Source organism: Lepidothrix coronata, unplaced genomic scaffold (genome assembly GCF_001604755.1).
Source record: "Lepidothrix coronata isolate B3197 unplaced genomic scaffold, Lepidothrix_coronata-1.0 Scaffold75, whole genome shotgun sequence".
Lineage (NCBI taxonomy): Eukaryota > Metazoa > Chordata > Aves > Passeriformes > Pipridae > Lepidothrix > Lepidothrix coronata.
In genome coordinates this window covers 2,741,281-2,768,106 of record NW_016690255.1, presented here as the reverse complement: position 1 = coordinate 2,768,106, position 26,826 = coordinate 2,741,281, and the positions used below count along the sequence as shown (strand labels likewise).

At 37.9% G+C, this 26,826-nt stretch overlaps 1 protein-coding gene across 1 annotated transcript in view; it reads right to left on the bottom strand.

Moving 5' to 3' along the window:
• LOC108499519 (CD226 antigen-like) overlaps nucleotides 1-26,585 on the bottom strand; it is a 27,974-nt gene extending 1,389 nt beyond the window's left edge. Inside the window, 8 exon segments of the mRNA XM_017819424.1 lie at nucleotides 102-162; nucleotides 901-1,012; nucleotides 8,406-8,667; nucleotides 8,669-8,739; nucleotides 25,847-25,963; nucleotides 25,966-26,089; nucleotides 26,091-26,173; nucleotides 26,438-26,585. Of these exon segments, the coding sequence (XP_017674913.1) occupies nucleotides 102-162; nucleotides 901-1,012; nucleotides 8,406-8,667; nucleotides 8,669-8,739; nucleotides 25,847-25,963; nucleotides 25,966-26,089; nucleotides 26,091-26,173; nucleotides 26,438-26,483 (876 nt within the window). The 5' untranslated portion in view covers nucleotides 26,484-26,585.
• Nucleotides 26,586-26,826: the final 241 nt, after the last annotated feature.

Genomic DNA, 26,826 nt, shown 5'->3' with positions numbered 1-26,826 from the left:
TATAAGATTCAGGGGATATAAAGAGCAAATACAGAAGAGAAAGGTCTTAATAAATATACAGTACGAAACATGAGTAACTCCGTCTCAACAGGTGACCTTACCCAGGTCTGAATAGAGCACAAAATTTTTGATAAGGCCTCTATGATCCTCTTGCTCTTCTTTCTGAAGATATACACTTAGTCAGAAACTCCCTCAGAAATCAATAAATACCATAAAAATCCAGGTGGACTAGCAAACTGTAACATGCATAAGATTAACACTGTTTCATAAAAGCCTGGACTCAGCTGAAAAGGCCCTTTGATTCAGGGGGAAATACAATAATATGTTGCCCAAAAGTTCCAGCAGCCTCATTATGTTGTGGCAGGGGAAGGAATAGATTTTCTGCTCACTATTTCTTTTCATTGGAAGCAGAGAGATTCTGGATCAGACCACTAGCGATATTTGGCAAGGAATACACCAAACTTAGATAATGGTTAAAACTATTAGTTTGGATCCATCTGTGAGTATGTTAGAAGATCTAGAAAACCTCAAGATGTCACCTGGCCTCCTCTGTGCACAAAATAGGAATAGCCTATGCCTAGTTCAATATTACTCCTGACAAATCACCCTTAACATGTTGTTTCAGCTAATACCACAGCAAGCATTTAGCTGACTAAGAAACTGGAGTAAGCAATTTGTTTTTCTAAGATGAAAAAAGGGAAAAAAAACCTGAGAGAAAATGTCACTTTTTTCGTAGGCTGTAGAACTGATTAATTTTTTCAAGGTTAAAATTTAGATGATAAAATTTTATTTTCACATATACCTTTTTTTAGTTGGTTCTGAGTAGGATAGTAGGATGAGCTGTTGACACATTCATACTTACCTGCTTCAGTATATTATGCAAATTGATTTGTTACTCACTTTTTGCAAAAAACAGTGATGATGCAGAAGATCAATAGGAAAACTAACAGCAAAACAGCAGGAGAAATTCCTCCAGCTATATAGGTAATAAACCATTTGTGATCCCAAGTTGCTAAAATATGGTTGTAATAAATACGATTAGTATTTTGTATAAATATAGATCAACATGACAAACTAAATTGAAAAGTCAATGATTATATAAAGAGATCATTCCATGACAGCTCATGCTCAATATTCAGACTTCACAATTTTCTCATTTCTAAAACACTTTTGTTACGCTGAACTAGCTCTTAGGAAAGTTGTGACTGGTATGACCAAAGGTGAGTGAACACAGCACAGTGGTATGGAAAAAATAGCAATGCCTTGTATAATCCTTTTTTATCTTCTTCCCTCCCCTGGTGAGAAAGCAGTTCATACATAAGTGACTCAATATATGGTTAATAAAAGCTCTCTGGCTACTTAAGTGAATGTTCTTGGCTGGTAACAAAAAGCTGGGAGGAGTAGCTGATACCCCAGAGTCTCATGCAGCCCTTCAGCAGGACCTGGATAGGTTGGAGATATGGGCAGAGAAGAACTGTCTGAAATTCAAGAAAGGTGAATGAGGGGTCCTGTACTTGGGGAATAATAACCCCATGCACCAGTACAGGCTGGGGGTCAACGTGCTGGAAAGCAGCTCTGTGGAGAAGGATGTGGGGGGTCCTCGTGAACAACAAACTGTCCATGAGTCAGCATGCACCCTTTTGGCCAAGAAGGTCAGTGGAATCCTGGGAAGTATTAGGAAGAGTACTGCCAGTAGGTCAAGGGAGGTAATCATGCCCCTCTACTCAGTCCTGGTGAGGCCACATATGAAGTACTGTGTCCAGCTCTGGGCTCCTGAGAGAGACATGGAACTCCTCAAGCAGGTTCAGCAGAGGGCTTCAAAGTTCACATAATCACAGAATGTGCTGATCTGGAAGGGACCAACAAGGATCATCAAGCCCAAACCTTAGCCCTGCACAGGACCATCCCCAAGAGTAACACTATGTCCCTGAGAGCATTGTCTAAATGCTTCTTGAACTCTGTCAGGCTTGGTGCTGTGACCACTTCCCTGGGGAGCCTGTTCCAGTGCCCAGCCACCCTCTGGGTGAAGAACCTTTTTCTAATATCCAGCCTAAACCTCCCCTGACACAACTTCAGGCCATTCCCTTGGGTCCTGTCACTGGTCACCACAAAGAATAGATCAGTGCCCACCCCTCCTCTTCCCCTTAGGAGGAAGTTGTAACTGCAATGAGGTCTCCCCTCAGTCTCTTCTTCCAGCAGAACAGGCTAAGTGACCTCAGCCACTCCTCATACAGCTTCCCCTCAAGGCCCTTCGCCATCTCTGTTACCCTGATGGCTTAATATCTTTCTTATATTGTGATGCCCAAAACTGCACACAGTATTCAAGGGGAGGCCACCCCAGTGCAGAGCAGAGTGGGACAATCCCCTCCCTTGACCGGCTGGTGATGCTTTGCCTGATGTCCCCAGGACACAGTTGGCCCTCCTGGCTGCCAGGGCACTGCAGACTCATATTCAACTTGCCATTGACCAGGACCCCCAGGTCCCTTTCCGTGGCACTGCTTTCCAGCATCTCATTCCCCAGTCTGTACAAACATCCAGGGTTGCCCCATCACAGGTGCAGTATCTGGCACTTCCCCTTGTTGAACTTCATGTGGTTGGTGACTGCCCAGTCCTCTGATTAGTTGAGGTCTCTCTGCAGGGCCTCCCTGCCTTCAAGGGAGTCAACAGCTCCTCCCAGTTTTGTGTCCTCGGCAAACTTAGTATCCCTTAGAGTCCTGTGTCCAAGTCATTTATGATGATATTGAAGAGCACAGGGCCCAAGATGAAGCGCTGTTGAACCCCACTAGTGACTGATCACCAGTCTGATGTTACCCCATTCACTATCACCCTCTGTGCTTGAGCCATGAGCCAATTGCTCACCTACCACATAATGTATTTATCCAGTTGTCTGCTGGACATTTTTCCAGAAGGATATGGTGAGAGACAGTGTTGAAAGCTTTACTGAAATCCAGAAAGATTACATCAACTGGATTCCCTTATCAGCTAGGTGACTTGCCTTATCATGAAAGGAAATCAGGTTTTACAAGCAGGACTTTCCTCTCCTGAAGCTGTATTGGCTGTGACCAATGACAGAGTTGTCTTTTAGGTGTTTTTCAATATTTCCCAGAATAGTCTCAAATGAAACTAAGGAGCAACACATAATAACTAAATGGTAGAGACAAACAAAACAATAGCTTCAAGATGTAAGCCAATATATTCTTATAGTGCTCAAGTCTGTGGAAAGGTAATACTCATTTTTGAGGTGAAAAACTGGAGGAAAGAACAGAGGTGATATTATCAAAGTCATGCAGGTAACCCACAACTCAAATCCTCAGCAATCCATTGGTGAACAGGGACTAAAAAACTGTCTTCAGGTGTAGTTCCTCTTTAATATTCTTCTCACTGTATAGAGGTGAAACCACAGCTGCCCCAAGGTACTTTCAATTCTGGGTAGACAAGAAAGTTATGTGCTTAGTTCACAGGCAAAGGAAAATAATCAGTACCACTAATGAAAATAATCCCAGCTAACCAACTGCTGAGCCATCACCAGATGGCTTTTCTCTCCTGCATCAAAAACGTTCACAGCTTCTTATCTGGCTATCCTGAATACCAGATGAGGTTTGCTAACATATTCCTTTTTACTATTAATGTCCTCACTGGAAGGGATAACGAAAAATACTGATTACAGAAGAGCCTTATCCTTGAATTTCAGTGTTATTTTACTGGAAAGAAAAAAGAAAGAAAATTCTCTCAGAAGAATACATGTTGTAGGTATGTGACACTTCAGAGAAGGTTGTCTGATAACAAAAACCAGTATCTTTTGTGTTATAACCACATATGAAATCACTCTACTTCCAGAATGTTTTCAGCTCCAGTGTACTTAAAATGACAGGATAGTGCATATAGTTATGTCCAAATTATAATGTCTTTTTTTCCCAGATTTTATGCCACCCACCATAGAAAATCATTATCTGTCCCAGTGAATACTTACAGAAATATGAAATATAAGCAACAAGGGAAATTTTTTAAGTCTTGTATTTAATTGTCATCAAGGATGGGTGAATCTGGATAGAGTTGCAGAGTTCAGAAACATCCCCATCCTTCAGTTTAACTGCTTTAGACTTCATTACTCTTTTTCGGAAGTTTCACATTCAGTTTTATCAGGTCAAGATAATAATCCCTCAATTAATGAGTTTGAGAGCTGAGATTATCAGCTGTCAGCTAAATTCGGATGAGAAAAATTAATAGATTTTTTTTTAACTAACAACAACTCAAAGCCCTTATGCTTTTCTCACTTGAAGTGAGCAAAACCTTCCTTAGGCATTTGTTTTCTTTAACTATACAAAATCTTTTGTAATTACTGACTTTAACATCCCAGTCAAGCTTTTGCAGAAACATGTCAGATGCACGTCATGTGTCTCTTTAGTTCTTACGTTCTCAACAAAGGTGATATGCTGACAGGAGGTTATTAAGTATATTTCCAGCATCAGTACAATTTCTGTTAAGTATTGGACAACCCATCATAGCCTTGGTATCTTCTCTGCAAGTGTGCAAAAATTTTTTGTAGGAAGGTTTTCAACCTTCAGTGCTCCAACTTTGGTTTAGAGGAGGGAGCACTGATGAGTCATACAGTTATTTGTTTTAACAGGAGATTTGAACTTCACTGTCAAGCCCTTCATGTATTTTGTCACATGCATTGCTGGATTGGCACATATGGTGTGCTAACTAGACATCACTGAAACAGTTGTCCACACAACTGAAAGGCAGAAATCCAGCACAAATGCATTCATGCCTAGAGAACAGTGGTTTGTTGAGTAGAGGCCCACAGACATGGTTTGATATCTAGTGTTTGTACCGAATGATTGCATGAAGGAAGACAGAAGCTAATTTCATTCCTATCCTGGTTCTGCTCACCCCCTTACTGCAGTCTTACCTTCTGGCTGTTTCCTATGACCCAGAGCTCCTCCCAGCTCACAAGGGCTATATGATAACCCCCAATGACTGGACAAATAGTCCCTGCTTTTCATCTGGATGCTATGAAAATCCTATTGGGTGCAATTGAAAGACATTTAAGGGCACAGTCAACATGCATTCACAAAGGGAAAGTCCTGTTTAACTAATTTGATATCCCTCTGCAATAAGGTCACCCATCTAGTGAGTGAAAGAAGCAAATCCATCCTGTCTCTGCACCTGGGATGGAATAATTCTGGACACAAGTATAAACCGGGAGAGAAGCAGCTAGAAAGAAGCCCTGCAGAAAGGGATGTAGGGGTGCTGGTCAGCAGCAGGCTCAGTGTGAGTGATCAGTGTCCACAGGGCAAATCACATCCTGGGGTGCATCAAACTCAGCAACACCAACTGATTAAAGGAGGTGATTATCCCACTATAATCAGTGTAGGTGAAACCTCACTCTGAGCCCTATGTGCACTTCTTAGCCCCACAAATTTAGAAGGACATGAAGGTACTTGAATGTGTGTAGAGGAAGGCAAAAATGCTGGTAAAAGGGCTAGTACAAATGTAATTCCGACCCCCTAAACATACATGTAAATACAACTGCCAACCACCTTTTCAGATCTAGTGGGAACACAAAGAAACATGTTTCTACTTTATTTTGTCCAAGAGAGCTTGCTATCCCATTTTCTGCTAAGGCAAGAAAAAAACTTATTAAATCTTCCTAAAAATGTCTAGGTCTTCAGGATGTTTAGGTCTTTCAACCCTGCTAAATTTTCAGTCCTTTCATATGACATCTCCCCTTCTTTCTGAATCATCTACCAAAACTATATGAATTATAAGTTTGCTTCCTCTCTTCAAAGACTCTCTCAAAGAAAAAAGCATGGTAAGAAAAAAAACAGAAACAGGTTCAGATGTGAAATCTGGTGTCATGAACAATCTCTCTATTGATAGAATTTTTAGAAGAAGAGATATGGTGAAGAACACATCAGAAATGAATCCCAGGTCTCTTGAACACATTGTATAATTATGTAATACTCAGCTTTCTGTTTCTGTAAGAGCTGTCCAACAAAAACTACACTTTTTTACATACACATTGCCTTATATGTTCCAGATTTTGAGGTCAAAAAATATTTGCAGATGTCCAATTTCAGCTGGAAATTCCTGTTTCTGAAAAACAAATCACAACATTTAGTGGGATAGAATCGATAAACTTAGTGATAATTAATTGATGTCATGGTTTCATTTTCACTAATGTTCAAAAATATTAAGTGCGTGCTGACTTCTGCTGACACAACTGCAAGAAGTGCTTTCACAATGCTTGAATACCTATTCCTTCATCTCTCCCTTTTTTCTTCACAGGCATTCCATGCTGGTTTTTTTTGCAAAAATATATTAACCTTTAGATAAGAAGAAAACTGCATCTTTCTACTGTATCACCTCTTGGAATCAGCAGTTTTTGAATTGTTATCAGTTCTGCAAGTAATCCTGTGCTCTTAATACTGCTTTTCACCCAAGATTCCTCTTCTTCAAAAGTTCTTGAGGTCTTTTCAAAAACAGCTTCAAAAAAAAAAAAAAGAAAGAAAGGGTTCTTATCTTTTATCTTACCACCTCTCAACCTAAACAGAGTTTTCTATATTACTGTTTACAGTGCAGTTCTCCTCTCACCAACTAGACTCAGTATTTCAGGCTTTTCCCACACAGAATCACACCAACAGACTTAAGCGTTGGAAGAGCTTGGTAGCAAATCCAAGCTACAGTGTGGCTCAGCTGTAATGCTAAGCCAAAAAAAATTACATGACTGAACTGGTAGAAAATACATAATAAAAATAGTGTGTCAGGTTCCTGGCACCACTTGGTTTACTCAAGCCAGAATTGTTGGATCAGGAAGAGTAAGTCACTCATGAGCCTGTGAGAGACTTCACTAGCTGTGTCACCAGGTGAGATGGAAGCTAAAGTAAACAGAAAATATTTCTATTGCTCTACAGTTAGGATATGCTTGATTATATCAATTCAGGCAACATTTTGAAATTCCAATGTTTAAAATTGTCAGAGGTGAGAGGACATTTTGTCCTGTTTTCTCTATTCTTCTCTATTCTCTTAGTTCCTCTATTCTCACATTCTGCTCACTTTCATGCATTTTTGTTGTCAAGTATTCAGAGTAAAAGAGGTCATCATGTTTTTTTCCAAGTACAACCTTCACTTCTCAATTAACCTAATCACAGATTAAATATATTCTGCAGTTTTATACCCCATACCACAGTATTGTCAAAGAGATGTTTACTAACACTCATGTATTACCAGGAACAAAAGCAGAAAAATGAAAGCTGAACTGAATGCAGCAACAGAAGAAGGAATGGGGTGGTACAAGAATCATGTCTTCAAAACGTGTTCTATAGAGAAGAAGCAAAACCAAGTCTTTTTCTTTTTTTTTTTGAGTCATAACAGAAAGTAAACATAAAGGTGGGATTCAACACACAGTTTGAGAAATCTTGGGTCTGGGGGGGGGGCACGTAGCTCCCCTTATAAGCTAACTGTGACAATAGTTACAGCAAAACCTAGAAAGCTGAGAGAGCTCCATGAGGAAACTCCCTACCTGAATAAAGTAGAGGTCAGTTTACAAAATTCTACATTTTCAACTGTGAGTGTGCTCTTTGCCTTCACTGAAGGACAGGTCTCATCCTCAGGGCCCTGCAGTACACTGTGCTAATGGGGAATTTCCCTCGCGCCTTCTTTGGTAGAATGCCCACCTCTCCCTGCAAACTAAGGCCATCTTTCCCCTTCCAAAGCATCTCTTTCTTCTAAGTCATATGAAGAGTGGCTGAAGGAGATGGGCTTCTTTAGCATGGAGGAAAGGAGGGTCAGGGGAGACCTTTTCACTCTCTCCAGCTACCAGAAAAGGTTGTAGAAAGGTGGGGATCAGCCTCTTCTCCCAGGCAGCTAGCAATAGGTCAAGAGGCGCCCTCAAGCTTCAGCAGGGGAGTTTCAAGTTGGACATCAGAAGAATTTCTTCACTGAAAGGGTGGTCAAGCATTGCAACAGGCTTCCCAGGCAGGTAATGGAGTCACCATCCTTAGAAGTGTTCAAGAAAGAACTGGACATGGCACTTAGTGTTATGGTTTGGTTGACATGATGGTGTTTGGTCAAAGGTTGGACTTGATGATCTTGGAGGTCTTTTCCAACCTTAATGATTCTATGATTCTATTCTGTTCTATTCTATTCTATGATTCTTAATATCAAAACAGTTGCTTACAAACAGTTCTACACTCCTATAATGAGATCAGACAAGCTTAAAGCCAGTTTATTTCTGTGGAAATGAGATTGTTAATTTTGCTGTCTTTTACATCCTGCTAATTGGAACACAGTACTTAAATAAGTCCTCACTTGTTACTGAAGAGTTATTTTGTATGGATAAAAGTGCTAATGCGTCAGAAGGTCGTGTTTTGAAAACATTTAACACTTCTTCCTTTACTTACCAGCCACAGTAGAACTCATCATACAGGTTTCGTTTCTTTCAGCAGCTACACAGTAGTACATTGCAAAGTCAGAGGCTGTAATGTTTCGAAAGAAAATCCTGGAGTTTGCCTGATGAGAACAATCCACCAGTGTATGCTCTTTGAAATCTGAAACAAAACTTTGCTTTCCTGAAGAGTTGCACAGAATGACAATATCTACTCAATTTGCTTTAATCCTTTCCAACGTTGCTTGCTGCACCGAATCTCCAATTTTATAAAGGCAAGAAAAAAATAACATTTCTTCCTGCTTTGGTAAACATGGTATTATTTTGTTTCTCAGATACTTCAAAAGCATCTGTTGAAAAACACAAAACTCAACAAAAACCTGCTTATAACTGACTCAAGGGAAATGTAATATCAGCAATTCCTATATGGCAAATATTAATGAAATTGACTTACAGTAGAAAGATATTCAAATAATTTGAAATGCTGAAAAATATTGTTTATACCCATCTATGACTATATTTTTGTGCACATTTAGATAAAACTGTTTATAGAACTGTGGGGCTGTGATGACACTGCAAGAAAGCTATTTCTATGCATTTCGAGTACATGAATGTTCTATTAACAATTTCAGAAATTCAGCAGCATAAATTATGGGGCCAGTCTAATTAAATTTGTGATAGTCTTGTTCTGCTTTCACACTAGTTATCATAAGAAAGTGGTTTGATGTGACCCTCAGGACATGCATTAGTAAATTATGTTAAAAGTCATTCCAGCCTATGAACTGCAATTCCCCCATTCACAAACCTTACGTCTTCAATAAAAAAATTTTTATCTCTTCATATGCTCTACTTGTGAAAAACCGCTGTGATAGTCTGTCTGTGGTATGAAAGACTTCCAGACAAATTCAAGACTTCAATCACATAGAAACCATAGATACATTGTATCTCAAACAATTTTGACTGAAATCCCCTTGCTCTGTTATTGTTTTAGTAATATAATTCACTGATTACAGATTAAGAAAATAAATTTTTAAATGTCTTCAATTGAAAGATTGTCAATGTCTCTGATATTCAGAGCCACTTGATTTCTAACAACTTTGTAATGCCTTTGTCTTGTAAGTTAGGACTAGCACTGTCATCTTTCTGAAGAATTTAATGTTGGAAAAGATTAATGATCAGCCTGTTTATCCTACATTGTAAAATCATTAATCTTTCAAGTTGTTCAGTGAGATCCTCTCTCAGAAGATTGAAATGCAGGAATTCCAAGATCCAAAATTTTGTGTATTTTGGTGCTGAAAAAAATCTCCAGGAGCAGTTAATTAGGGGTGAGATAAGAAAGGGTTTATTTGCCAAGATGTTACAGGACGCGCGCCGTTCGTGCCTGAGATGTTACATTTTATAATACTCTCCATCCAATCCCAGATGTGCCCACCCTGTGGCCTTTACTCTGGTCCGCCCCGGGTCCACCCCCTGAGAATGGGTCTGGGGTGCATTTTGGGACCCACCCTTCTTCCCATCTTCAGCATCATCAGAGCACAAAGGGTACATAGTTACCTAATTCCTTCCTATTCTGTGGTTTAGGCCCAGATATGCTGTTCCGTCAACTGTCTAGGCCTTGCCTTGACAAAAGACTAAACATCTCTGCTGTATTCAGAAGCGGGATTGATATGGGGAGCATAGAACGGGGTAAGAGGGTTAGGGAATGTATAAACAAGGGTGCTAGAAAGAGGGAAAGGAACAAGGGACAAAGAAGGAAGGGGTTTCTGCTTTTAAAACCTACTTATAAAACTTACAAATATTAGAAAAATAAAAAAACCATTAGGGGCTTAAGGCATCATATTAGATGTTTTTAAGCAAAAGAAGTTACTACTGTATATTTTTAATGTGTTTGCCTCTATCTGTGGCAACAACTGGAAAGTAAATATCTGACCTAGGAAGAAATTATTCCATTAATGTTGACAGGATAGAGTCCCTTGTGGGAGCTTGTAACTTCAGAGACTTGTTCAGTCTCTGTGAAAGAGTGAATGAAAAAGTCTAACCTGAAACTTTTTATCAATGGAACACAGCACAATAAAATTACATTCCCTCTGCCTTTGGAGACCAGAAACATGATTAAAACATTGAAATATTGAATGACAAAAGGAACTGTGTCTAATGAGTTTACCTAAAAGAAAATTATTAAGAACTTAAAGATCCATGTAGACTGCAATCAAAGAGACTGAAAGTTAATGACAGACAAGGACAGAAGAGTAATAAATTCACTAAATTAAACAGAAGGTACAATACAGTGAAGCTAATTGATTCCTTGGACAGCTTGCCAAAGACAGCTAAATTTCTATTACTGAAGTTGACTGCCAAGGCTGGATAATCATTTAAGTTATCATGCTAGTTCCAGCAAAAATTTTTATTCATGGAAGTCTAAGTGTTATTTAAATTAGACTAAATTACTTCTATGATGGGACTCTACACAGCTAGCCAGGACCTTGTAACAACCAGACTTCTTCTCTGCTGCTGTGCTGTATATTTTCTAGAAAAATGTACATTACACATATGGTCAAGTGGGAACAAAAAGATAAAATATTTTCTGCCAGAATTATTAAAATCCCCACTGTCTTAAAATTTATTAGTTAACTCTTGTGTTATATTTGCCAAACAACATATCCCAGTTTCTCAATAATACATGATATTACAACATTGTGATGTACTTTAATAGGTACCTTGCAAAGCTAAGGTTGCCTTTCAAATTCGGTGGAGACTTTCCAGATATAAATCTTGATATAATTGTATAACCTGCTGGTATTCAAATAATAAATGTTATGTTAATAGTGAGAAATGTGCACAAACAGCCAAATTAAAATAGAAACAGTTTGGAGATTGTTGGCTGTTCTATATTCTATCATAACTATTTTCAAGCACAGATATTATGACTTCTTTTTTTGGTATATGTATTTTATCTGAAACTATGCAGCAACATTAAGGTATTTTCACTCTTCATGAACAATGTAAATGCTTCTCCTTCTTACAATATGGTGCACTGAAAAATTTATATGATTATGTAAGGTACAAACAATGGAGAATCAGGCGTACATCTTTCTAATTAGATCATCTAAGGACACCAAAATGTTCCAGGCTTTTGTTTTAAGCAATTGTCCCATTTTATTTTGATACCAGCATCAGCAGAGTTCTTTCATCCTCCTTCTCCTCTGTTCAACCACTCACTTTATTTAGCACCTCTCTAAACAATTTCTTTGCTTTCAGTCGGGTACATGTGGGATGCAAACCTCCCGCTCTGAGAAACATTTCTACAGGAAGAAAGCACACCCACACACCTTCACCCCTACACATGCACAACCCAAGGTGACACACCATGCGTGAACATTTCAGAAATGCTAAATAAAAATTTATCATTACATCTGATAAAAATAGGCTTCGCCTGCCTGCCGCTTACTCCAGACACTGCCACTGCTGCCCATGGTCATGTCATCCTGCTTCCTGAATAGAAAGTAGGAGGAGGCGAGAGCACTCACGGTCCACAGGCCTCTGCTTAGTAAGGAAGTGCTCTATACTTGTTATCCTCCATGCACCTGTTTCAGCAGGATGTTATCTCGTATTTTGCAGTTGTATCTATTTTTATCTGCTATTATTTAAAGGGGAAAAATGCAAGCTTTCATATTTTTAGGATACATAATCTTCTAATATTTTTCTTGGAAAGCAAATCTCAGAAATATAGAGGTATAAAAGAGTTTAGACCAACCCTACAGGATTTAAAGGATCAAACAACTAAACTAAAATTCTGCAGCAGAGAAATAGTTGAAGTTGAGAAAATCTTTTGGAGAAATAATAAAATAATGGTGTGATTTCCTCCCTGTTCCCTGCACTTGCTACAAGGACTTAAAAGTCAAGACAAATCTCATGTAAAAGTTTGATCCCAATTCTTTTGGGTACCAATTTTCAGCCTTTCTCCTTTTTTCCTTCATATATCATCTACTTATTTTTTTATTTTATTTAGTTTGGGTTTTGGAGGTTTTTTTGTTCTTTTGCTGTCTGATAAGATTAGCTGATTTTGTTTCTTCAGAAGGAAGTTGCTTAGATACCTTTACTTGTATTCAGGTATTCATTTTTAAATTCAGTATCTATGATGTTTTAGTTCCTGTTCACTGTAATTTTCAGCAGTCCCACACATATAATTTTCCGCAAAGTTCCAAAGTTGCACTCTGGATCTGGATTGCACATCAATCTCATGCACTCCTCCTGGTTTAAAATCATATACAAAGAAAACAAGATTCAAACTTCAACATCAGCTCTGCAAGTCCAGAAAGGCAAAATTCAGTAAAATCAAGAAACAGTAAAATAAAATGTATTGAGATACCCCCCCGTCTTAACACATTTCTGTATCTCTGCAGAGACTTAAAGCGTAGGTCAAGTACTACCAGACCTGGTTTTATACCAAGACAGTTGCACCAGTTGATGGAGGCAAGTGAACAGATTGCCGAGCAACAAATGAAGGGAATCGTATCCTATCCTAAGCCAGACCAGCACACAGATATTTTCGATGTGTTTGCATTTATCAAAAGGTCAGGACAAGCTCATAGTTCTCAGACTGTTGGTAACAGAGCTGCCTTCAAAGCAGTTGCCCTTAGGAAATAATGTTCTCCTTCAGAAATTACTAATGATCTTAGCAGACTTATCAAAACTGCAAAGCTATCTTAACTCTACAGCAGAGACAGGTTCCCAGGTCTCACTTGGTTTGCTGAAGCTCCACATACAAACACAACTTTCTTCATCTGCTTGAAATAAGCAGTGACAAAAAAAAATTGCAGATGAAAAGGAGGCTTAAAATTTCATGAAGATGAACTTTCTCTGGGGCTCTTCTTTTCACCAAGAAAATCAGCTTTCAGGAGAGAAAATATTTTGAGTGAACCCTTCACCTTTACTGAATAGACTAAATAAGGCATTATATTTGGCTCCTAAACTGTCTTCCAACTGTATTAGCACATACTACATGATTTGTTGAGTTTCTATAAACACAGTTTTGCCCTTTTTTGGATAACACAGAGTAACATTGAAGCTTAACTATTAAATATGTTGGAACAGTAAAGATCTCCATTGTAATAACCTCCTGACACCAGTTCTACCATCAGACCAGAAACCAGTAGTAGTGTTGTGTTTGAAAAGAATGCATTCTCCTAATAACAACTAATTGGATCATAAAAATTAAAATGAAAATACTTATACTCCCATAACCTCAAAATATCCCTTTAAATATATGCTAAATTTTATTGTTAAAAACTTGGTGAATCTTTCCGTACACATTATTAATTCTGCATAATATTCTGACCACTTACCATACAATTTTAATTCACCTACCAGTTCCAGGTTGTTTGCAAATATTCCATTACTCTTTGTTGCTATTTTACTGTTTTGAGCTGAACTTTATTTGCCTAGAGTGCAAGGAAAGGGAGAAGTCAAAGAGAGGGAGAGAGAAAGAGTACAGTGCTAATAAGAGTGAGAAAATCATCTCCTCTTCAGGTATAAACATTCATGAACTTCCAGCAAGGAGAATTCAGTTGCTGGGAAAGAAGTCATCTGATAAAAGCATGTAACACACAATGGCAGGATTCAACCGCAGGAGAGTCTTGAAGATCTGAGAGGTCAGAATTTCAGATTGTCATCCTCTGCAGTAATTTCATCAGTTCAGGATGAAGAGATTTTATGAACAATAGGAGTTCAGTGAGAAGACAGGAGTGACACAGAATACTATGCTCAGCCTTCACTTATTTTTAATGACCCATGCTGTCTCACATCGGATAAAGGAAGAGAAATGCAATACTGAGAAAGTGCTTGTCACAGTGTGCATTTCTGCTGGTTCACACCTTCCACAAGCCTCTTGAGGGTCAGACTTTAGGCAGAGCAGAAGATACCATGGTTTAAGCCACAGAGAAGAAAAAAGACAGGGAAGAGGGGAGGAAAAGGGTGTGAAAAATCAAGCTGGATCCTAAGGACAAGTGCTTGAACCAGTGTTTCTCTAGAGGGAAAACAAATGATGCCAAGGCAATGGACAAGGTACACACCCAACTTGCTCAGCCTCAGAAGCGATATAACGCCCAGGACTGTAGCATGAGGATACTCTATGGGAATTTTGCTGCCCTGCATCTCAGATCCAAGCTGTTATTTTGAAATAGATTGTTCTGTGGGCTTAAAATATATTGGAGAAGAAGAAACCAAATAGTTTATTTCATAAAAAGTTTGTTATGTAGATTGGTACCAGGTAAGCAAATGGAAGAAATCAATATATCATCAGTATTTTTTTACAAATGTTTCCTTCTCATTTCTTTTTGTCATTATCAAGTTATAAATTATATTCCTGTCTAACAGGCCAGCTGAAAGAAAGGTTCAACATTAGAAATATAAGCAGGAGAAAGTGGTTTTGCAGATAGGAAAATTTCAGAACTTAAAATAGTAATTATCTGTTAGTGGTTTCCTTTAGAGTACTTTGACGTTGAACTATCTGAATCTGTAATTCTTTTTATGCTCTGCTTTTCATCTACCTCTGTTCATTCTATAAGTTAACTTGTATTTCCCAAAAAAAATATTTTTCATCTGTCCTACACAAATTAATGCTATCTCCTTAATTCTGAATATTTTAAAGCTGTCACTGTGCACTTTCCATTTTTCCCTGCAATTACATCCAGTGATGATTTCCAAATTGCATTATCTCAAAATTTCATCCATCACGTTTACACTTTGAGAAACAAAAAATTAAGTTGTGAAACTCTTGGATATGGATTTAACTACTGGGTGTCATAGCAGTTATGGTGGGTGCTAGAGATAATGCCATACTTGAGTTAAACTGAATTTCCAAGTGATGGCTGCATTGAATAGAGTTATGAAATAGCATCTGAGAAGATGCATTATTTTTGGCTTATAGAGGTAGCAGAATACTTACCACCTAAAAAAATTTTTTTAAACCACTAGATTCAACACCAGATCAGTTTTGGCTTTCCTAACTGCACCTATTCTTCCTTGGAAAGTGTTCCCAGTTTCCTGCCAGGTCAACTGCTCCGGCTTCCATCACATCTATACTTTTTTTTATGTTTGAATCTAGTCAGAAGTTTCATATTCATTCAAGAAGGCCTTTTGCCATTTTTCCTTGATTTCCTGCTTGTCTGAATGGACCATTAGAGAAAGTTTTCCTTGAAAATCTTTTCTCCATCACCCATAGGATTATTCCAAGATTTCTGAACAGGCCAAAGTTTGCTCTTCTGAAGCCCAGGGCTGTGATCCTGCTTTTCAGTTTTTATGTTCTTCTCTTGAGATCATGAACTCTACTAAGCAGTCAAGGTTACCTCTGATCTTCACAGTCCCAACAAATTATTTCTTCTCTGTAAATCTGAGGTTGAGTAGAGTGCTTCCTCTCTTCATCACATGAGTGAGGAAGTTATCACCACTGTACTGCAGACACCTGTCACACCGATGGCGCCCTGCTGTGCTGCTCCTTTATAGATACCAGGTGGTTGAACTCTCCCATGGGAATCATAGAATGTGAAGCTTCTTCCAGTTGTCTAATGCAGCCCGCACTATAACAGGCCTGATCACTCTAATCAGGAAGTCAGAGGCAGACACCCACAACATCACCTACGTTAAAATGACTGTTTATCCTGATCCATGAAGTCTCAGCTGTCTCACATGCATCATTGGGCAGAGCTTCTCACATTCCCACTGCTCTCTCACACAAAGGGCAACTCCCATTCACTACCATCCCAGTCTGTCTTTCCTAAGGAGCCTGTATCCAGCCATTGTAACACTCCAGTCAATTGGGCCATCTCACACCTCTGTGATCTCAACTGCACATAGAGTTCTAATTCTTTGTTTGTTGCCTATGATTCACTGGTACACAAACACTTCATATGGTCTTCCAGTCATGCTAATTTCCCAGAAAATATATGAGAGATTTCTAACAATTTGTCCTCTCAGCATTTCCCTATTTGTGTGGACATATTTGGAATAGTCACCCTTGTGCTGTTTTCGTGTTTTCAAGGTGTTTCCTGTCCATATAATTGCACAGCATTTGTTTGTCAGTCCAGTCCCTAGTCCACTTTCTCTCTCACATATGGGTAGTCAGCTCACTGTCCTGTTGCAGGTCCCCTCACCAGTTTGTTGGTAAGGATACTTTTTCCCTAGGTGCTCAGGTGGATCCTGTCTCTTCCTAGCAGTCCCTGATCATCAAAAAGAGTCTATGGTGATAAAACGTAAAATGTTGCTGCCAACAGCCATACAACTGAGCCTTGTCCTTCTCTTCCCAGGACATTTTCTTCTTCAGCAGAATCAAGAAGACACCACCTAAGTTGCCCGACTCCTTGATCATGAACTCCAGCACCATGTAGTCATGCTTGGTGTGCTCCAGGCCTCTCCTGGACTCATCTTTGGAACACATGGAAAAGCATCAGGACAAGCCTCGGCACTCTCACTGCAGCATCTGAGTCCACCCTGGCAAGCAACAAATCTCCCCAGACAGAACATTGGGTCAGCAGATAAAAAGACAAGTGAGATCCATCCCCAAATCATCATAAAACAGATAAAAGTCAGATAATAGTTATAGCATCCAGCTGACACACAATGCATGTTCATCAAAGCAATGCTTGTAAGGAACATATAAAACATTCCTTCTAATTTTATCTTACTTTGGTAAAAGCACAGCAGCCCTCATGGGTACCGAATGTTACAATTTTTTCCTTAACATAGCATATTCTGTTGCAAACAAAGTAGCCAAGGGTACATAATAGCATCATTATTCTTAGTAACTAACTTAACGTTCAAAATGGTAAGAATTAAAAAGAAGAAAAGAGGGGGAAAAAATGTCAAAAAAGTCCCCAGAGCTGAATAAAAGGATCTGGATGCTCTGACTGCTAGCCAAATAGAATTGAGTGTTATCACATTGTCCGTTTACAAAAGACAAATTTTCTCAGGTATGTCAACAGAGAGTCATATACAAGACAAAGGAGGCATTATTCTGCTCCACTTAACAATGGTAAGACCTTAGATGGAATGTGGCTTTTCATTCTATGTACCTTATTAAAATAAGGTTATACACAAACAGGAGAACATTCAGATGAGGACACAAATGATGAAATTTAGAATCATGAATTGAGAAGAAAAGTTAAAAGAACTGTGCTTGTGCAGAAATATCATAGAATCATAAACATCTTGGGTTGAAAGGGACCTTAGAGATCATCTGGTTCCAATACTCATGCCGTAGGCTGGGACATCTTCCACTGAACCGTGTTGCTCAGAGCTCCACCTAGTCTGGCCTTGAACACTTCCAGGGATGGGGCATTCACAGTTTCTCTGGGTGAAAAACTGAAGGCTGGGAGCATAACCCTTTCTCTCCTTTTTTTTTTTTTAAGAGGACTACAGTGAATAAAGTCAGTATTAAACAAGAGATATCTAGGCTAGATATAAATGGGAAAAACATCTCCTTGTAAGGCTGGTCCTCCACTAGTGTGACTACACAAGAGTTTAATGCATGCATTTCCAACATGGGAATCTGTCAGATATGTTAAAATTATGTTTATTCTGCCTCAGAAGGTAGAGATGGATGAAATTAATTTGGAATGTCTCTTCTAGCCTGAGCTTTCCACAATTCTATAATTCCTTGTGATCAAAACTTTTCCTTCAGAAGGGAAGAGGAGATATCTGTTCTACTCCTGGCAGGGCTGGTTTGGTTTCTCTCCCCTTAGCCTTCTATATTGAAGGGGCATCCAATCCTTAGTTCATCATAAAAGATAAAAAGTAAGAAAAGCATCATTTAACAGGTAAATAATCACAGCAGAGTGGGGCCTCTGGTGGTCTAGTGGTTAGGGTGCAGGACTCTCACCGCTGCGACCCAGGTTCGATTCCCGGCCCCCTGGGCAGATGGAGCTCGTCAGCCCTGTAAGGCAATCCATCTAAGAGAAGGTCACTCTAAACAAACCTACGTTCTGAGACCCTCACTGCCACTGTCCAAGCTTGCTTGGCCCCGGCAGATGAACCTCAGGATTAAAGGGTGGGCTCAGTTCAGTGCACGCTGTGTCTCACCTAAAAAATCCACTGCGCAGGCTCGAAGGGTCAATGACCTTTCCCAAATCTTCGCTCGCGAAGACTGGCCATTATAATCACAGCAGAGGTGTGAAAAAGGCAGCTTCACTTGCCTCCATCCTCTTGCCTCCTAATTAGGTGCTGACAATGTGGTCGACACAGTGTAAGATACAGAGATAGTTCTTGCTCTGGGGAGCTCAGCATCTGAGCCAAACAATGAAGATCCCTCAGGATTAGTTCTTGCTTCCATGTGCTTTAAAGGCCTGATAATTTTTCGCTGTAGACCTATGAATCACATTCTAAACTGAGACAGAGATAAATAGAAAGCAAGTTATTTCAGGTGAATAGGGACTTGAAAAAAATCCTATGCAACGTGCTGCTTTTGGCAGGCAGAAGAGCATTAATATAGAAGTAAGTGCTGAGTGGCATGGATATAATCACACTATCCAAGAATAGAAAAGCTCTATCTCTGCTATTACAGAAGAGGTTGATCACTCTATTTAAAAAATGGGAGTACTTCATGGTACATCTGGCATTTTAATACTCTATTAATGAACTTCCATTCTTATTCAGAGTTGCTAGCAAAACAAATCCCCTGAGCAAATGGTCCATTGTCACCGATTGACAAAAATACAAATTTACTCATGAATTAAAAAAAAAAAAAGAAAGAAAGAAAAAACCCACTAAAACAGCAAAAAACCCCCCAACAAATTATGCAATTCTGAAACTCTGAATAATTCACATTGTGAATACAAAAGTCACCACTAACATCAAAAGAATATTTTTCCCATTCTATTTGGAGCATGGCATGGAAACTTCTAAATCAAACTAGTACTATATTAACACCTACCTGAAATAAAATTCCTGAGAAAATAAACACAGTTTTCAAAATATATAGAAAGTCTTGCTAGAATTAACAGTTCTGAAAGACAAACAACACAGGACAAAAATATTCCAGGTAATTTTAACTTCATTTGTTCATTACGTAAATAAACATACAACACTGTTTGGCCATAAAGGCCAGTTTTCAATTAAACAGTTTATATGTCACGTAATTCTTCACTGCTAAAGACTTTTGACTTCCCATCTAGATGTGTAGGAAAGGCATAGTTTATAGTTAGAACAATATTGGTTTGTAATCTCTCTAATGATGTTTATTATATTCTATATTTTAAGGTAAATTTGCATTGTAAATTTGCCCATCATGTATTATAAGATTACTGGTCTAGCTTTGGCTAATTGAGTTCTACATCACAAAGCTCTTCACAAGCTGATTTATTCTACTTCTAAGACCATTTTTGCATACATTGAATCATTTCTGCTTCTGTTATATTTAAAATAATCAATATCCTAATTATACATATCAGTTAAAACTTTAAAACTCTTAATTCAGGGACTACTACATTTCGAAACAATGCAACCTAGAGAGCTAACTATTACAAGGCCAAGTGGTTTGTGAGGCTGTGTGAAACACATGAAGCCAGATGCACCTATCAGCACTTCTCAGTGCAGAATGAGTCAGAGGATAGTTTATGATTGTGTAGGAGGCATTAATACAGTGGTCTGGAAATGGGAAATTATTGCACTGAACTGCAGCTGACAAGAAAATTCTTCATACTTTCATAAGGGCAAGACAGAAGAGGGTAAGATTATTGTTATGGGCAATGACAATAGAAAGCTATAACCTAGCAGAAATAGTACCTCATGGATCATCACAGATATGAGAGTGCAATAGGTAGAAAGTTTTACATAGTGTCTATACAGGGAGCCTATATTATACTCATTAATTTCTACAAAACACTGGACCTGGAAGATATTTTTCCATGTAGATTATCACTAATTTATTTTGCCAGGTTGGGAACAAGACAGAAATACACTTCAGATTTGAGAAGTCTTAAGTTCTAGATAAACAGATATTAATGGAAATCATATTTTGAACCAAATGTTTGTCTGCTATCTTGTCTTAACCTTTCCTGTTGATATATCCTCATTATAATGCTCCATAGAGTCAAGTATGGCTGAAAAACAGCAGACTAAGAACTTTAAGGCAGATAAGGACAACAGGATGACATGACAAAACCTTAACTTCCAGGCCAGAATAATTTCTTAAACTCTTTTTCTGTAAGTTGATACTTTATTCATGTTTTAAAAAAGAATCCCATCAAAAATGAGTAACTGTTGTACTGATATCTTTAACTGAAGAGAGAAGAACCAAAGGACTGAAAACAGGTCTGGAAAAGTATCAAGTAAATAAAGGGATCCATGTCTCAAATGGCCATAGGTAAACAAATAACTGGACAAACTAGAAAAAGACATTGCTCATAGCATGAAGAGAAAAAGAATTTTCCCACTACCTCTTCCCACACCTTTGTAAATGAAAGTCGTTCAAGTCTCCATTCCAATGTGCTTGACACAGGAAACATAACCTTTCTCTGCACACGCTTCTTTGCAAAAGTTAATAATTTAAAGCATAAGAAAGATTGCAAGACCTCCTGCTGTTGCTTTGCTGCTGTTAGGTATGTGGCTGGCAATGCTGGTGAAACGACACAGTTGTTTAATGTGTTTTGAGTGACCACCTGGGATGACAAGTTAAAGAGGCACCTCTGTACACTCCTGCCCAATGGACTGCCCAGTGCACTGCTCTCTCTATGCTTTCCATTTGAAATGAAAGTTGCAATCTCTGCACCTTCAAATGCTTTCTCTTCCAGGCAGCAAGTGCATGAATTAACATCTTTTCGATCACCAACAGTTCCTGTGTAACATCTCACATTCTAGTGACATTTCCAATTCTAACACTTCTTCTCTTAGTAGTGACTTCAATCCCTGCTCCTCACACTTCATACTGAGCTCAAAATCAATCTTCAGACATACATCTCTAAGCACTGTACATAAGAAACTACAGATCACCCTTAAACTGTTTGTTACGAATGATGGAATAAAGATAGTGGCTATTCTTACATAATCTCTATATCTTAGAAAAAATGTATAAGAAGTCTTCGCTGAAAGTGAGAGTTTTGTCTGCTTAGTGCAGGAGGATTTGTGAGTCATAAAATGTGGGAACATTAAGAGTAAAAAAAAAAAACGCTGAATTTAGTTCTGAAAACTGTTGGATATATGCTCACGCTGCAGGAAAAAAAGAAGTATCAGATTCACCCAGCCGGCAAGCATCTTCCTGTGGGATAACTAGACTGTTCTTTGACCATACATTCATGTGTAACTATGGAAGCATGAACTCTCAAGTTCTTTGCAATTATGGTGCAGAATTTCAGCACTGCATCCACTTGCAAGAATATCCTTTAGCTACAGTATATGTGAAGTTTCCAGTATAATATCCTGAATATTATTTCTTTTCTATCAATCTGTTTCGTTAACTGCCCATAAAGAAAGCATGGGCAACATTGTGCAGTCTGCAAGAGTTCTCTCTCACCTATTTCTTAGATGCCATAGGAAATTTTTAGCTGAAATTTAAGGTAAAAAAACCAATATCTATCCTAACATTTTTCTTGTATATTCTGATAAAGTTCCAGGACTAAGCTCAGGTCAAATCTAGTAAAAAAAAAATATATATATATATATATGTATAAAAAAATCAGTCATTAGAATAGTTGCATCAAAAATCTTACCTAAGTGGTGATTTATCACCACTTCTAGGGTCTTCCATCTACCAATGATACTATGAGGATAGAACACCAAGGCCTCTGTAACGAGAGCTATAACGTCCCTCAGACAGTTATGCCAGTTCAGCTGTTGTTTAAGATTATTCTGTTTCTTACTTTTGCCCCTGATTGAAAAAGATTTGTGTTCCCCCCGCCAGACCATGGTGGAGTGAATTGCTCTTCTGCAACCAGAGATTGAGCCAGAAAGAGAGTCCTAAACAGAGTTTCTCCACCGTTACTTTGGCATCTCAGACATTATAAGTCTGTTGTGGTCTCTTATTTCCTCACATATGAAAGGGTGCACCATGGACTTTTTTTTATAAAGACACTTTTACTCTAAAGGGAAATAAATAGAGATGCTGTCAAAATAGTAATAAAAACACATGCTTAATACTTTTCAAATAACTGATTTCTTTCTTCTCTTTCTCTGTTTTTGCTTTAAAAGGCAAGCCATGATTTCCAAACTTTTTAAACTTCTTGATCTTGTAGTATGAGGGTCTGGTTACCACTTGAGTTGCTGGACCTAGTGACACTACTGTCACCATTAGACACTACTTGAAATCTTTATTCATTAAGCATCAGCACTTAAGGTTTCAAACTATGCAAATCAGAATCATACCAAATTTACTCATTTCATATTTATACCTTTAAAAATTATACAAAGCACATGGAAAAGCAGAATCAGACTCGTGACCTCTGTTGATTACCAGGAATGAAGCACTAGAGCAACTTTAAACAGACTGAGTGCAGAAATATTCACTGTTTTGCAAGAAAGCAGAAGTTAATCCAAGACACTTTATCCAAGTTTATTAAATGCTAGCAGATATGATTGACATGTGAAGAACATTTCCCATTTAGTGTAGTTAAGAATCTCCATCACAAGCATAACGCCATATGGCATTATTTCCCTTTATTTCTACTATTTCCTTTAAATGGAAATTTTGAAAGCAAATAATATATTCTATATCTATATCTATATTCTGTTGTCAACTTTCATCGAAGTATGAGCTGCAGATTCCTCAATGGCATACTTACCTGCTTAAGTTGGTGCAGGAATGTCTCTGGGTCCAACAGTAATAGGTCAGTGTAGATAAATCCTGGCAATTTTCAATGCCTTGGTAGCACAATTTAAATTATAAACCAGGCTTCAGTTTTGATTGACACAAAACCCCTAGTATCTACTTAAGTTCACTGTGCCAATTTACCAAGCAAGCTTAAGATTCATGTTGAATATTATGTTTCTACAAAGTTGCACCCTTTAAAGGCAGACACTTCACAACTTTAGCCTAGCCAACCAAAATTTGAAACTAAAAGCATGAACTACAAGGCATTAGACACCATGCAATTCACAAAAAAAATAAAAGTCTATTAAATTTTTCTTGATTAACTGTTCGAAGAAATGGATTTTTCAGTAAGTTGTTTATTTGTCTAGGGGACTGTAGGTAAATTAATGCTTTTAGAAAAGTAATGTCTATTGGGAATCAATAACTTATAAATCCTAACACTGTAGTTGGAAAAAAGTTTAATTACTTATAAAATGATCATTCCAGTATGTTATTCAGATTTCATAATTCCATCAAAAATAAGATTCCTTAAAAAGCACTTAATATACCAGGACCTCAATCATTTCTGTATATTAATGTTCTAGAACAAAATCCATATGAAGTGAAATTATAAGACCAACACTCAGCTTGCTCAACACTCTTGCAGAAATAAAAACGCTTTAAAGACAAACATAAACGTCCTAATTTTACATCTTAGAAGACAAAGAAGAAAAAAATATATAACTGGTCTCAGCAGCAAGTTAAAGTACTGGTTGCATGGAAGTGAATTTGAAGTTTACGGTTTAATCAGAGCAAGATGTCATCCAGGACTTTAAAATATTTGGTACTGACAAAGGTGCTAGTAAAGTAAGCTAAAACCCAACTGACAGTTCCACTATAATTATTTCATAAATTAATATCTTCTCTAGACTCTTGTTTTAATAACATATTTAATTTTCAGTGTAGATTGAAGCTGCAACATTTTATCTCCCCTGATGATACACTTCATTCTCTTCAGATCAGTGTTTATAAAGAGCATGTTTCTACACATCTATCAGGAGCTGAATAGGATTGTTCTCAGAAATCTTGATTGTTTAAAAGGAAAAGGATTAATTTCTATTCAAAATTATTATCTCCCTCTGTAGTAGATTTAAATGGACATACTTGAAGTATGCAGGGTTTGCTGTTGATTAAGCTTTCACTTTTAGTGTGCTCAAACCAAGACAGAAATCCCATGTACTGAGAATACTGATCCCTAGAGTATCATTTAAAAAATCATACCTCTGATACCCAATCCACTTTTCTGCGGTTTACAGTGTGCTGAAATCTGTGAGGCAATTGCCTATTGGAGGTATTGGACAGAAGCATAACATTCCACAGAAAGATGACTGCCTTGTTTCTTGCATCATTTCAGATTAACTCTAGCAGAAACACCCAGGAACAAATAGCTGAGATCACTAATGCCTTGGTCGTGAAAAGGACTAAATGAACTTACAGATCTCTACTGCATCTAACTTTCAGGATTATACAGAAAATAAACCCACTGTGAATAAGGGTCTAGCACTGCCAGAAGCCAGGTTGGACTGAACCAAGTAAGAGGTCTGTTTTGCCTGTCTTTCAAGTGCTAGAAACTAAATTTCCTTTCAATCCATTATTTCCTAGCTGGGAAGTAAAATTAAATGTTGAATGGCATCTATTTTCACACTGGAGAATGGGAAAAAGGACCAGAATCTTTCCACATTCAGAATAAGAAATCAAAAAAACAGCAAGAGAAACTACTTCTCCTTTGAAGGCTATTCTGTCATATGTACATAACAATCTTCTAAAGATTCTCTCCCGTCAGAGATACTCAGTAATTTGTGCCATAGTTGTCAGTTGACCAATGCTGAATAAGCATGCACAGAAAATTACTAGTAAAGAGTTCTATCTCCTCTTAGTCACAGAGCTGAAAGGGAAACCAAATGGATGAGTGGTCAGGTAATTACAGAGCCTTTGGAAAGTAGACAGCTACACAGAAAGTACGTGGTTGTAGGTGAATTTTTTTCTCTTATTCTTCCCTTTTCCATCTTTAAAAAAGTCTCCTTTTAAAGAAAGAGGTTCTTTTTCTTCATTTAAGCTTCCCTACTTCACTCCCTTTTGTTGCCACACCATTCCTAAATGTTTTTTTTTCCTTCTGAGAAAGCAAACACAGGAGAGCTTTAGGTAAAAAACAATCCTAGTTTCAGACAAGGAATGCCCTCACCATATAACATGATCAAAATATGGTACCCTCCATGGGGAGTTACAAGGTTCATCCATGTAATTTCACGGGTAGTTGCAATTTCATCCTCTGAAGAGTTCCTACAGCTTGTTGGAATGCTATGAGAACCTTGTCCCACTGGAAATGTCACCATTGCAATGACCTGTAGTCTGCCATGTAATCCATGGCTGTTGTGAGTTCTGTCTGTCTTCTCCATCTCTGCTTCTTAATTCCCACTTCTCTTAAAATGATCTTTTGTCAAAGTACTATTTTTTTTTCTGTTGTGCTAGTTCTTTTCCCCAAATTACTCCATTTCGGCATCCTATGTAAGTGAAAAGAAAAATTGCAATGCCAGACACTCCCTGAATTGGCATGGATTTCTGCATATATCTGCATATATCTTGCATATATCTAAAATTTAAAAAACAATGAGGGATTTGATTACCTGCCTGAATAATTCCTATTCTCTTTTTCAAAATTCCATCTGGGGTAGTTACAATGAAGCAAATGTAAAGATCATCATCTTTCAAAGTGCTCTTGATGAAGGATGAGGACTTGTCACCCTGGAAGGATTTACAAAATAAATTCTTCCATTATATTTGTCTTTTCTATGAATGTCATAGGTTGGATGTAAGACAGCTGAATTTTCTTTATGAGTAATTTTCATCCAGGATGACTGGATTATCACATCTTTTTTTTGGATATATACATTGTAGTTTCACCTTCTCAGTAAGTTTTACAGATGAATCCACAAACTATGCTTCCACACTGGCTAAAGCACACACAGAAATTCAGTTTCAGAATTAACATAATTAAAAATTAAATTTGTAGAGAAACCCAGAGACAATTTTGGTAGCACTACAAGCAATACAGTGAAGAAATAGTTTGCTAAAAAATCTCCAAACCTTACAAATTAAACAGCTAAACAGCTAAAATTTGTCTGACCCCCACAGTCACACACTCATGAATTGCAATCATAATCTGTCATGATATGATAAAAAAAGGAAAGATGCTAGGTTTAAGAAAGTAACCTCGCTTCCACAAAGCTGGAGGCCAACAATAAAAAGAACTGTGTGGTCCATCTCAAGGAACACTGGAATCAATGACTACATTGTGACATGGTTTTATTCAATCTCTGCACACCAAGTGCCTCTCTCACAGGATGTTTATACTTTTGAAATATGAAAAACACAATGTGCTTTTTACTTTTACATTCTAAGAAACACCGGGTTTGAGGCCTCAGTGCAGTTGCATCAAAGATTGTCTGAATTCCTACCAAAATCCATCTCAGAAAGAAGTTTTCACTACTAATAAATATACAGCAATATGCATAAATACTGTGATGAAGCAGGGATCTTTAGGCTTCATCACCAGAATTCTTCCATTTGATGTATCCAAAATGAACAGAATTTTTCAGACAGCGCA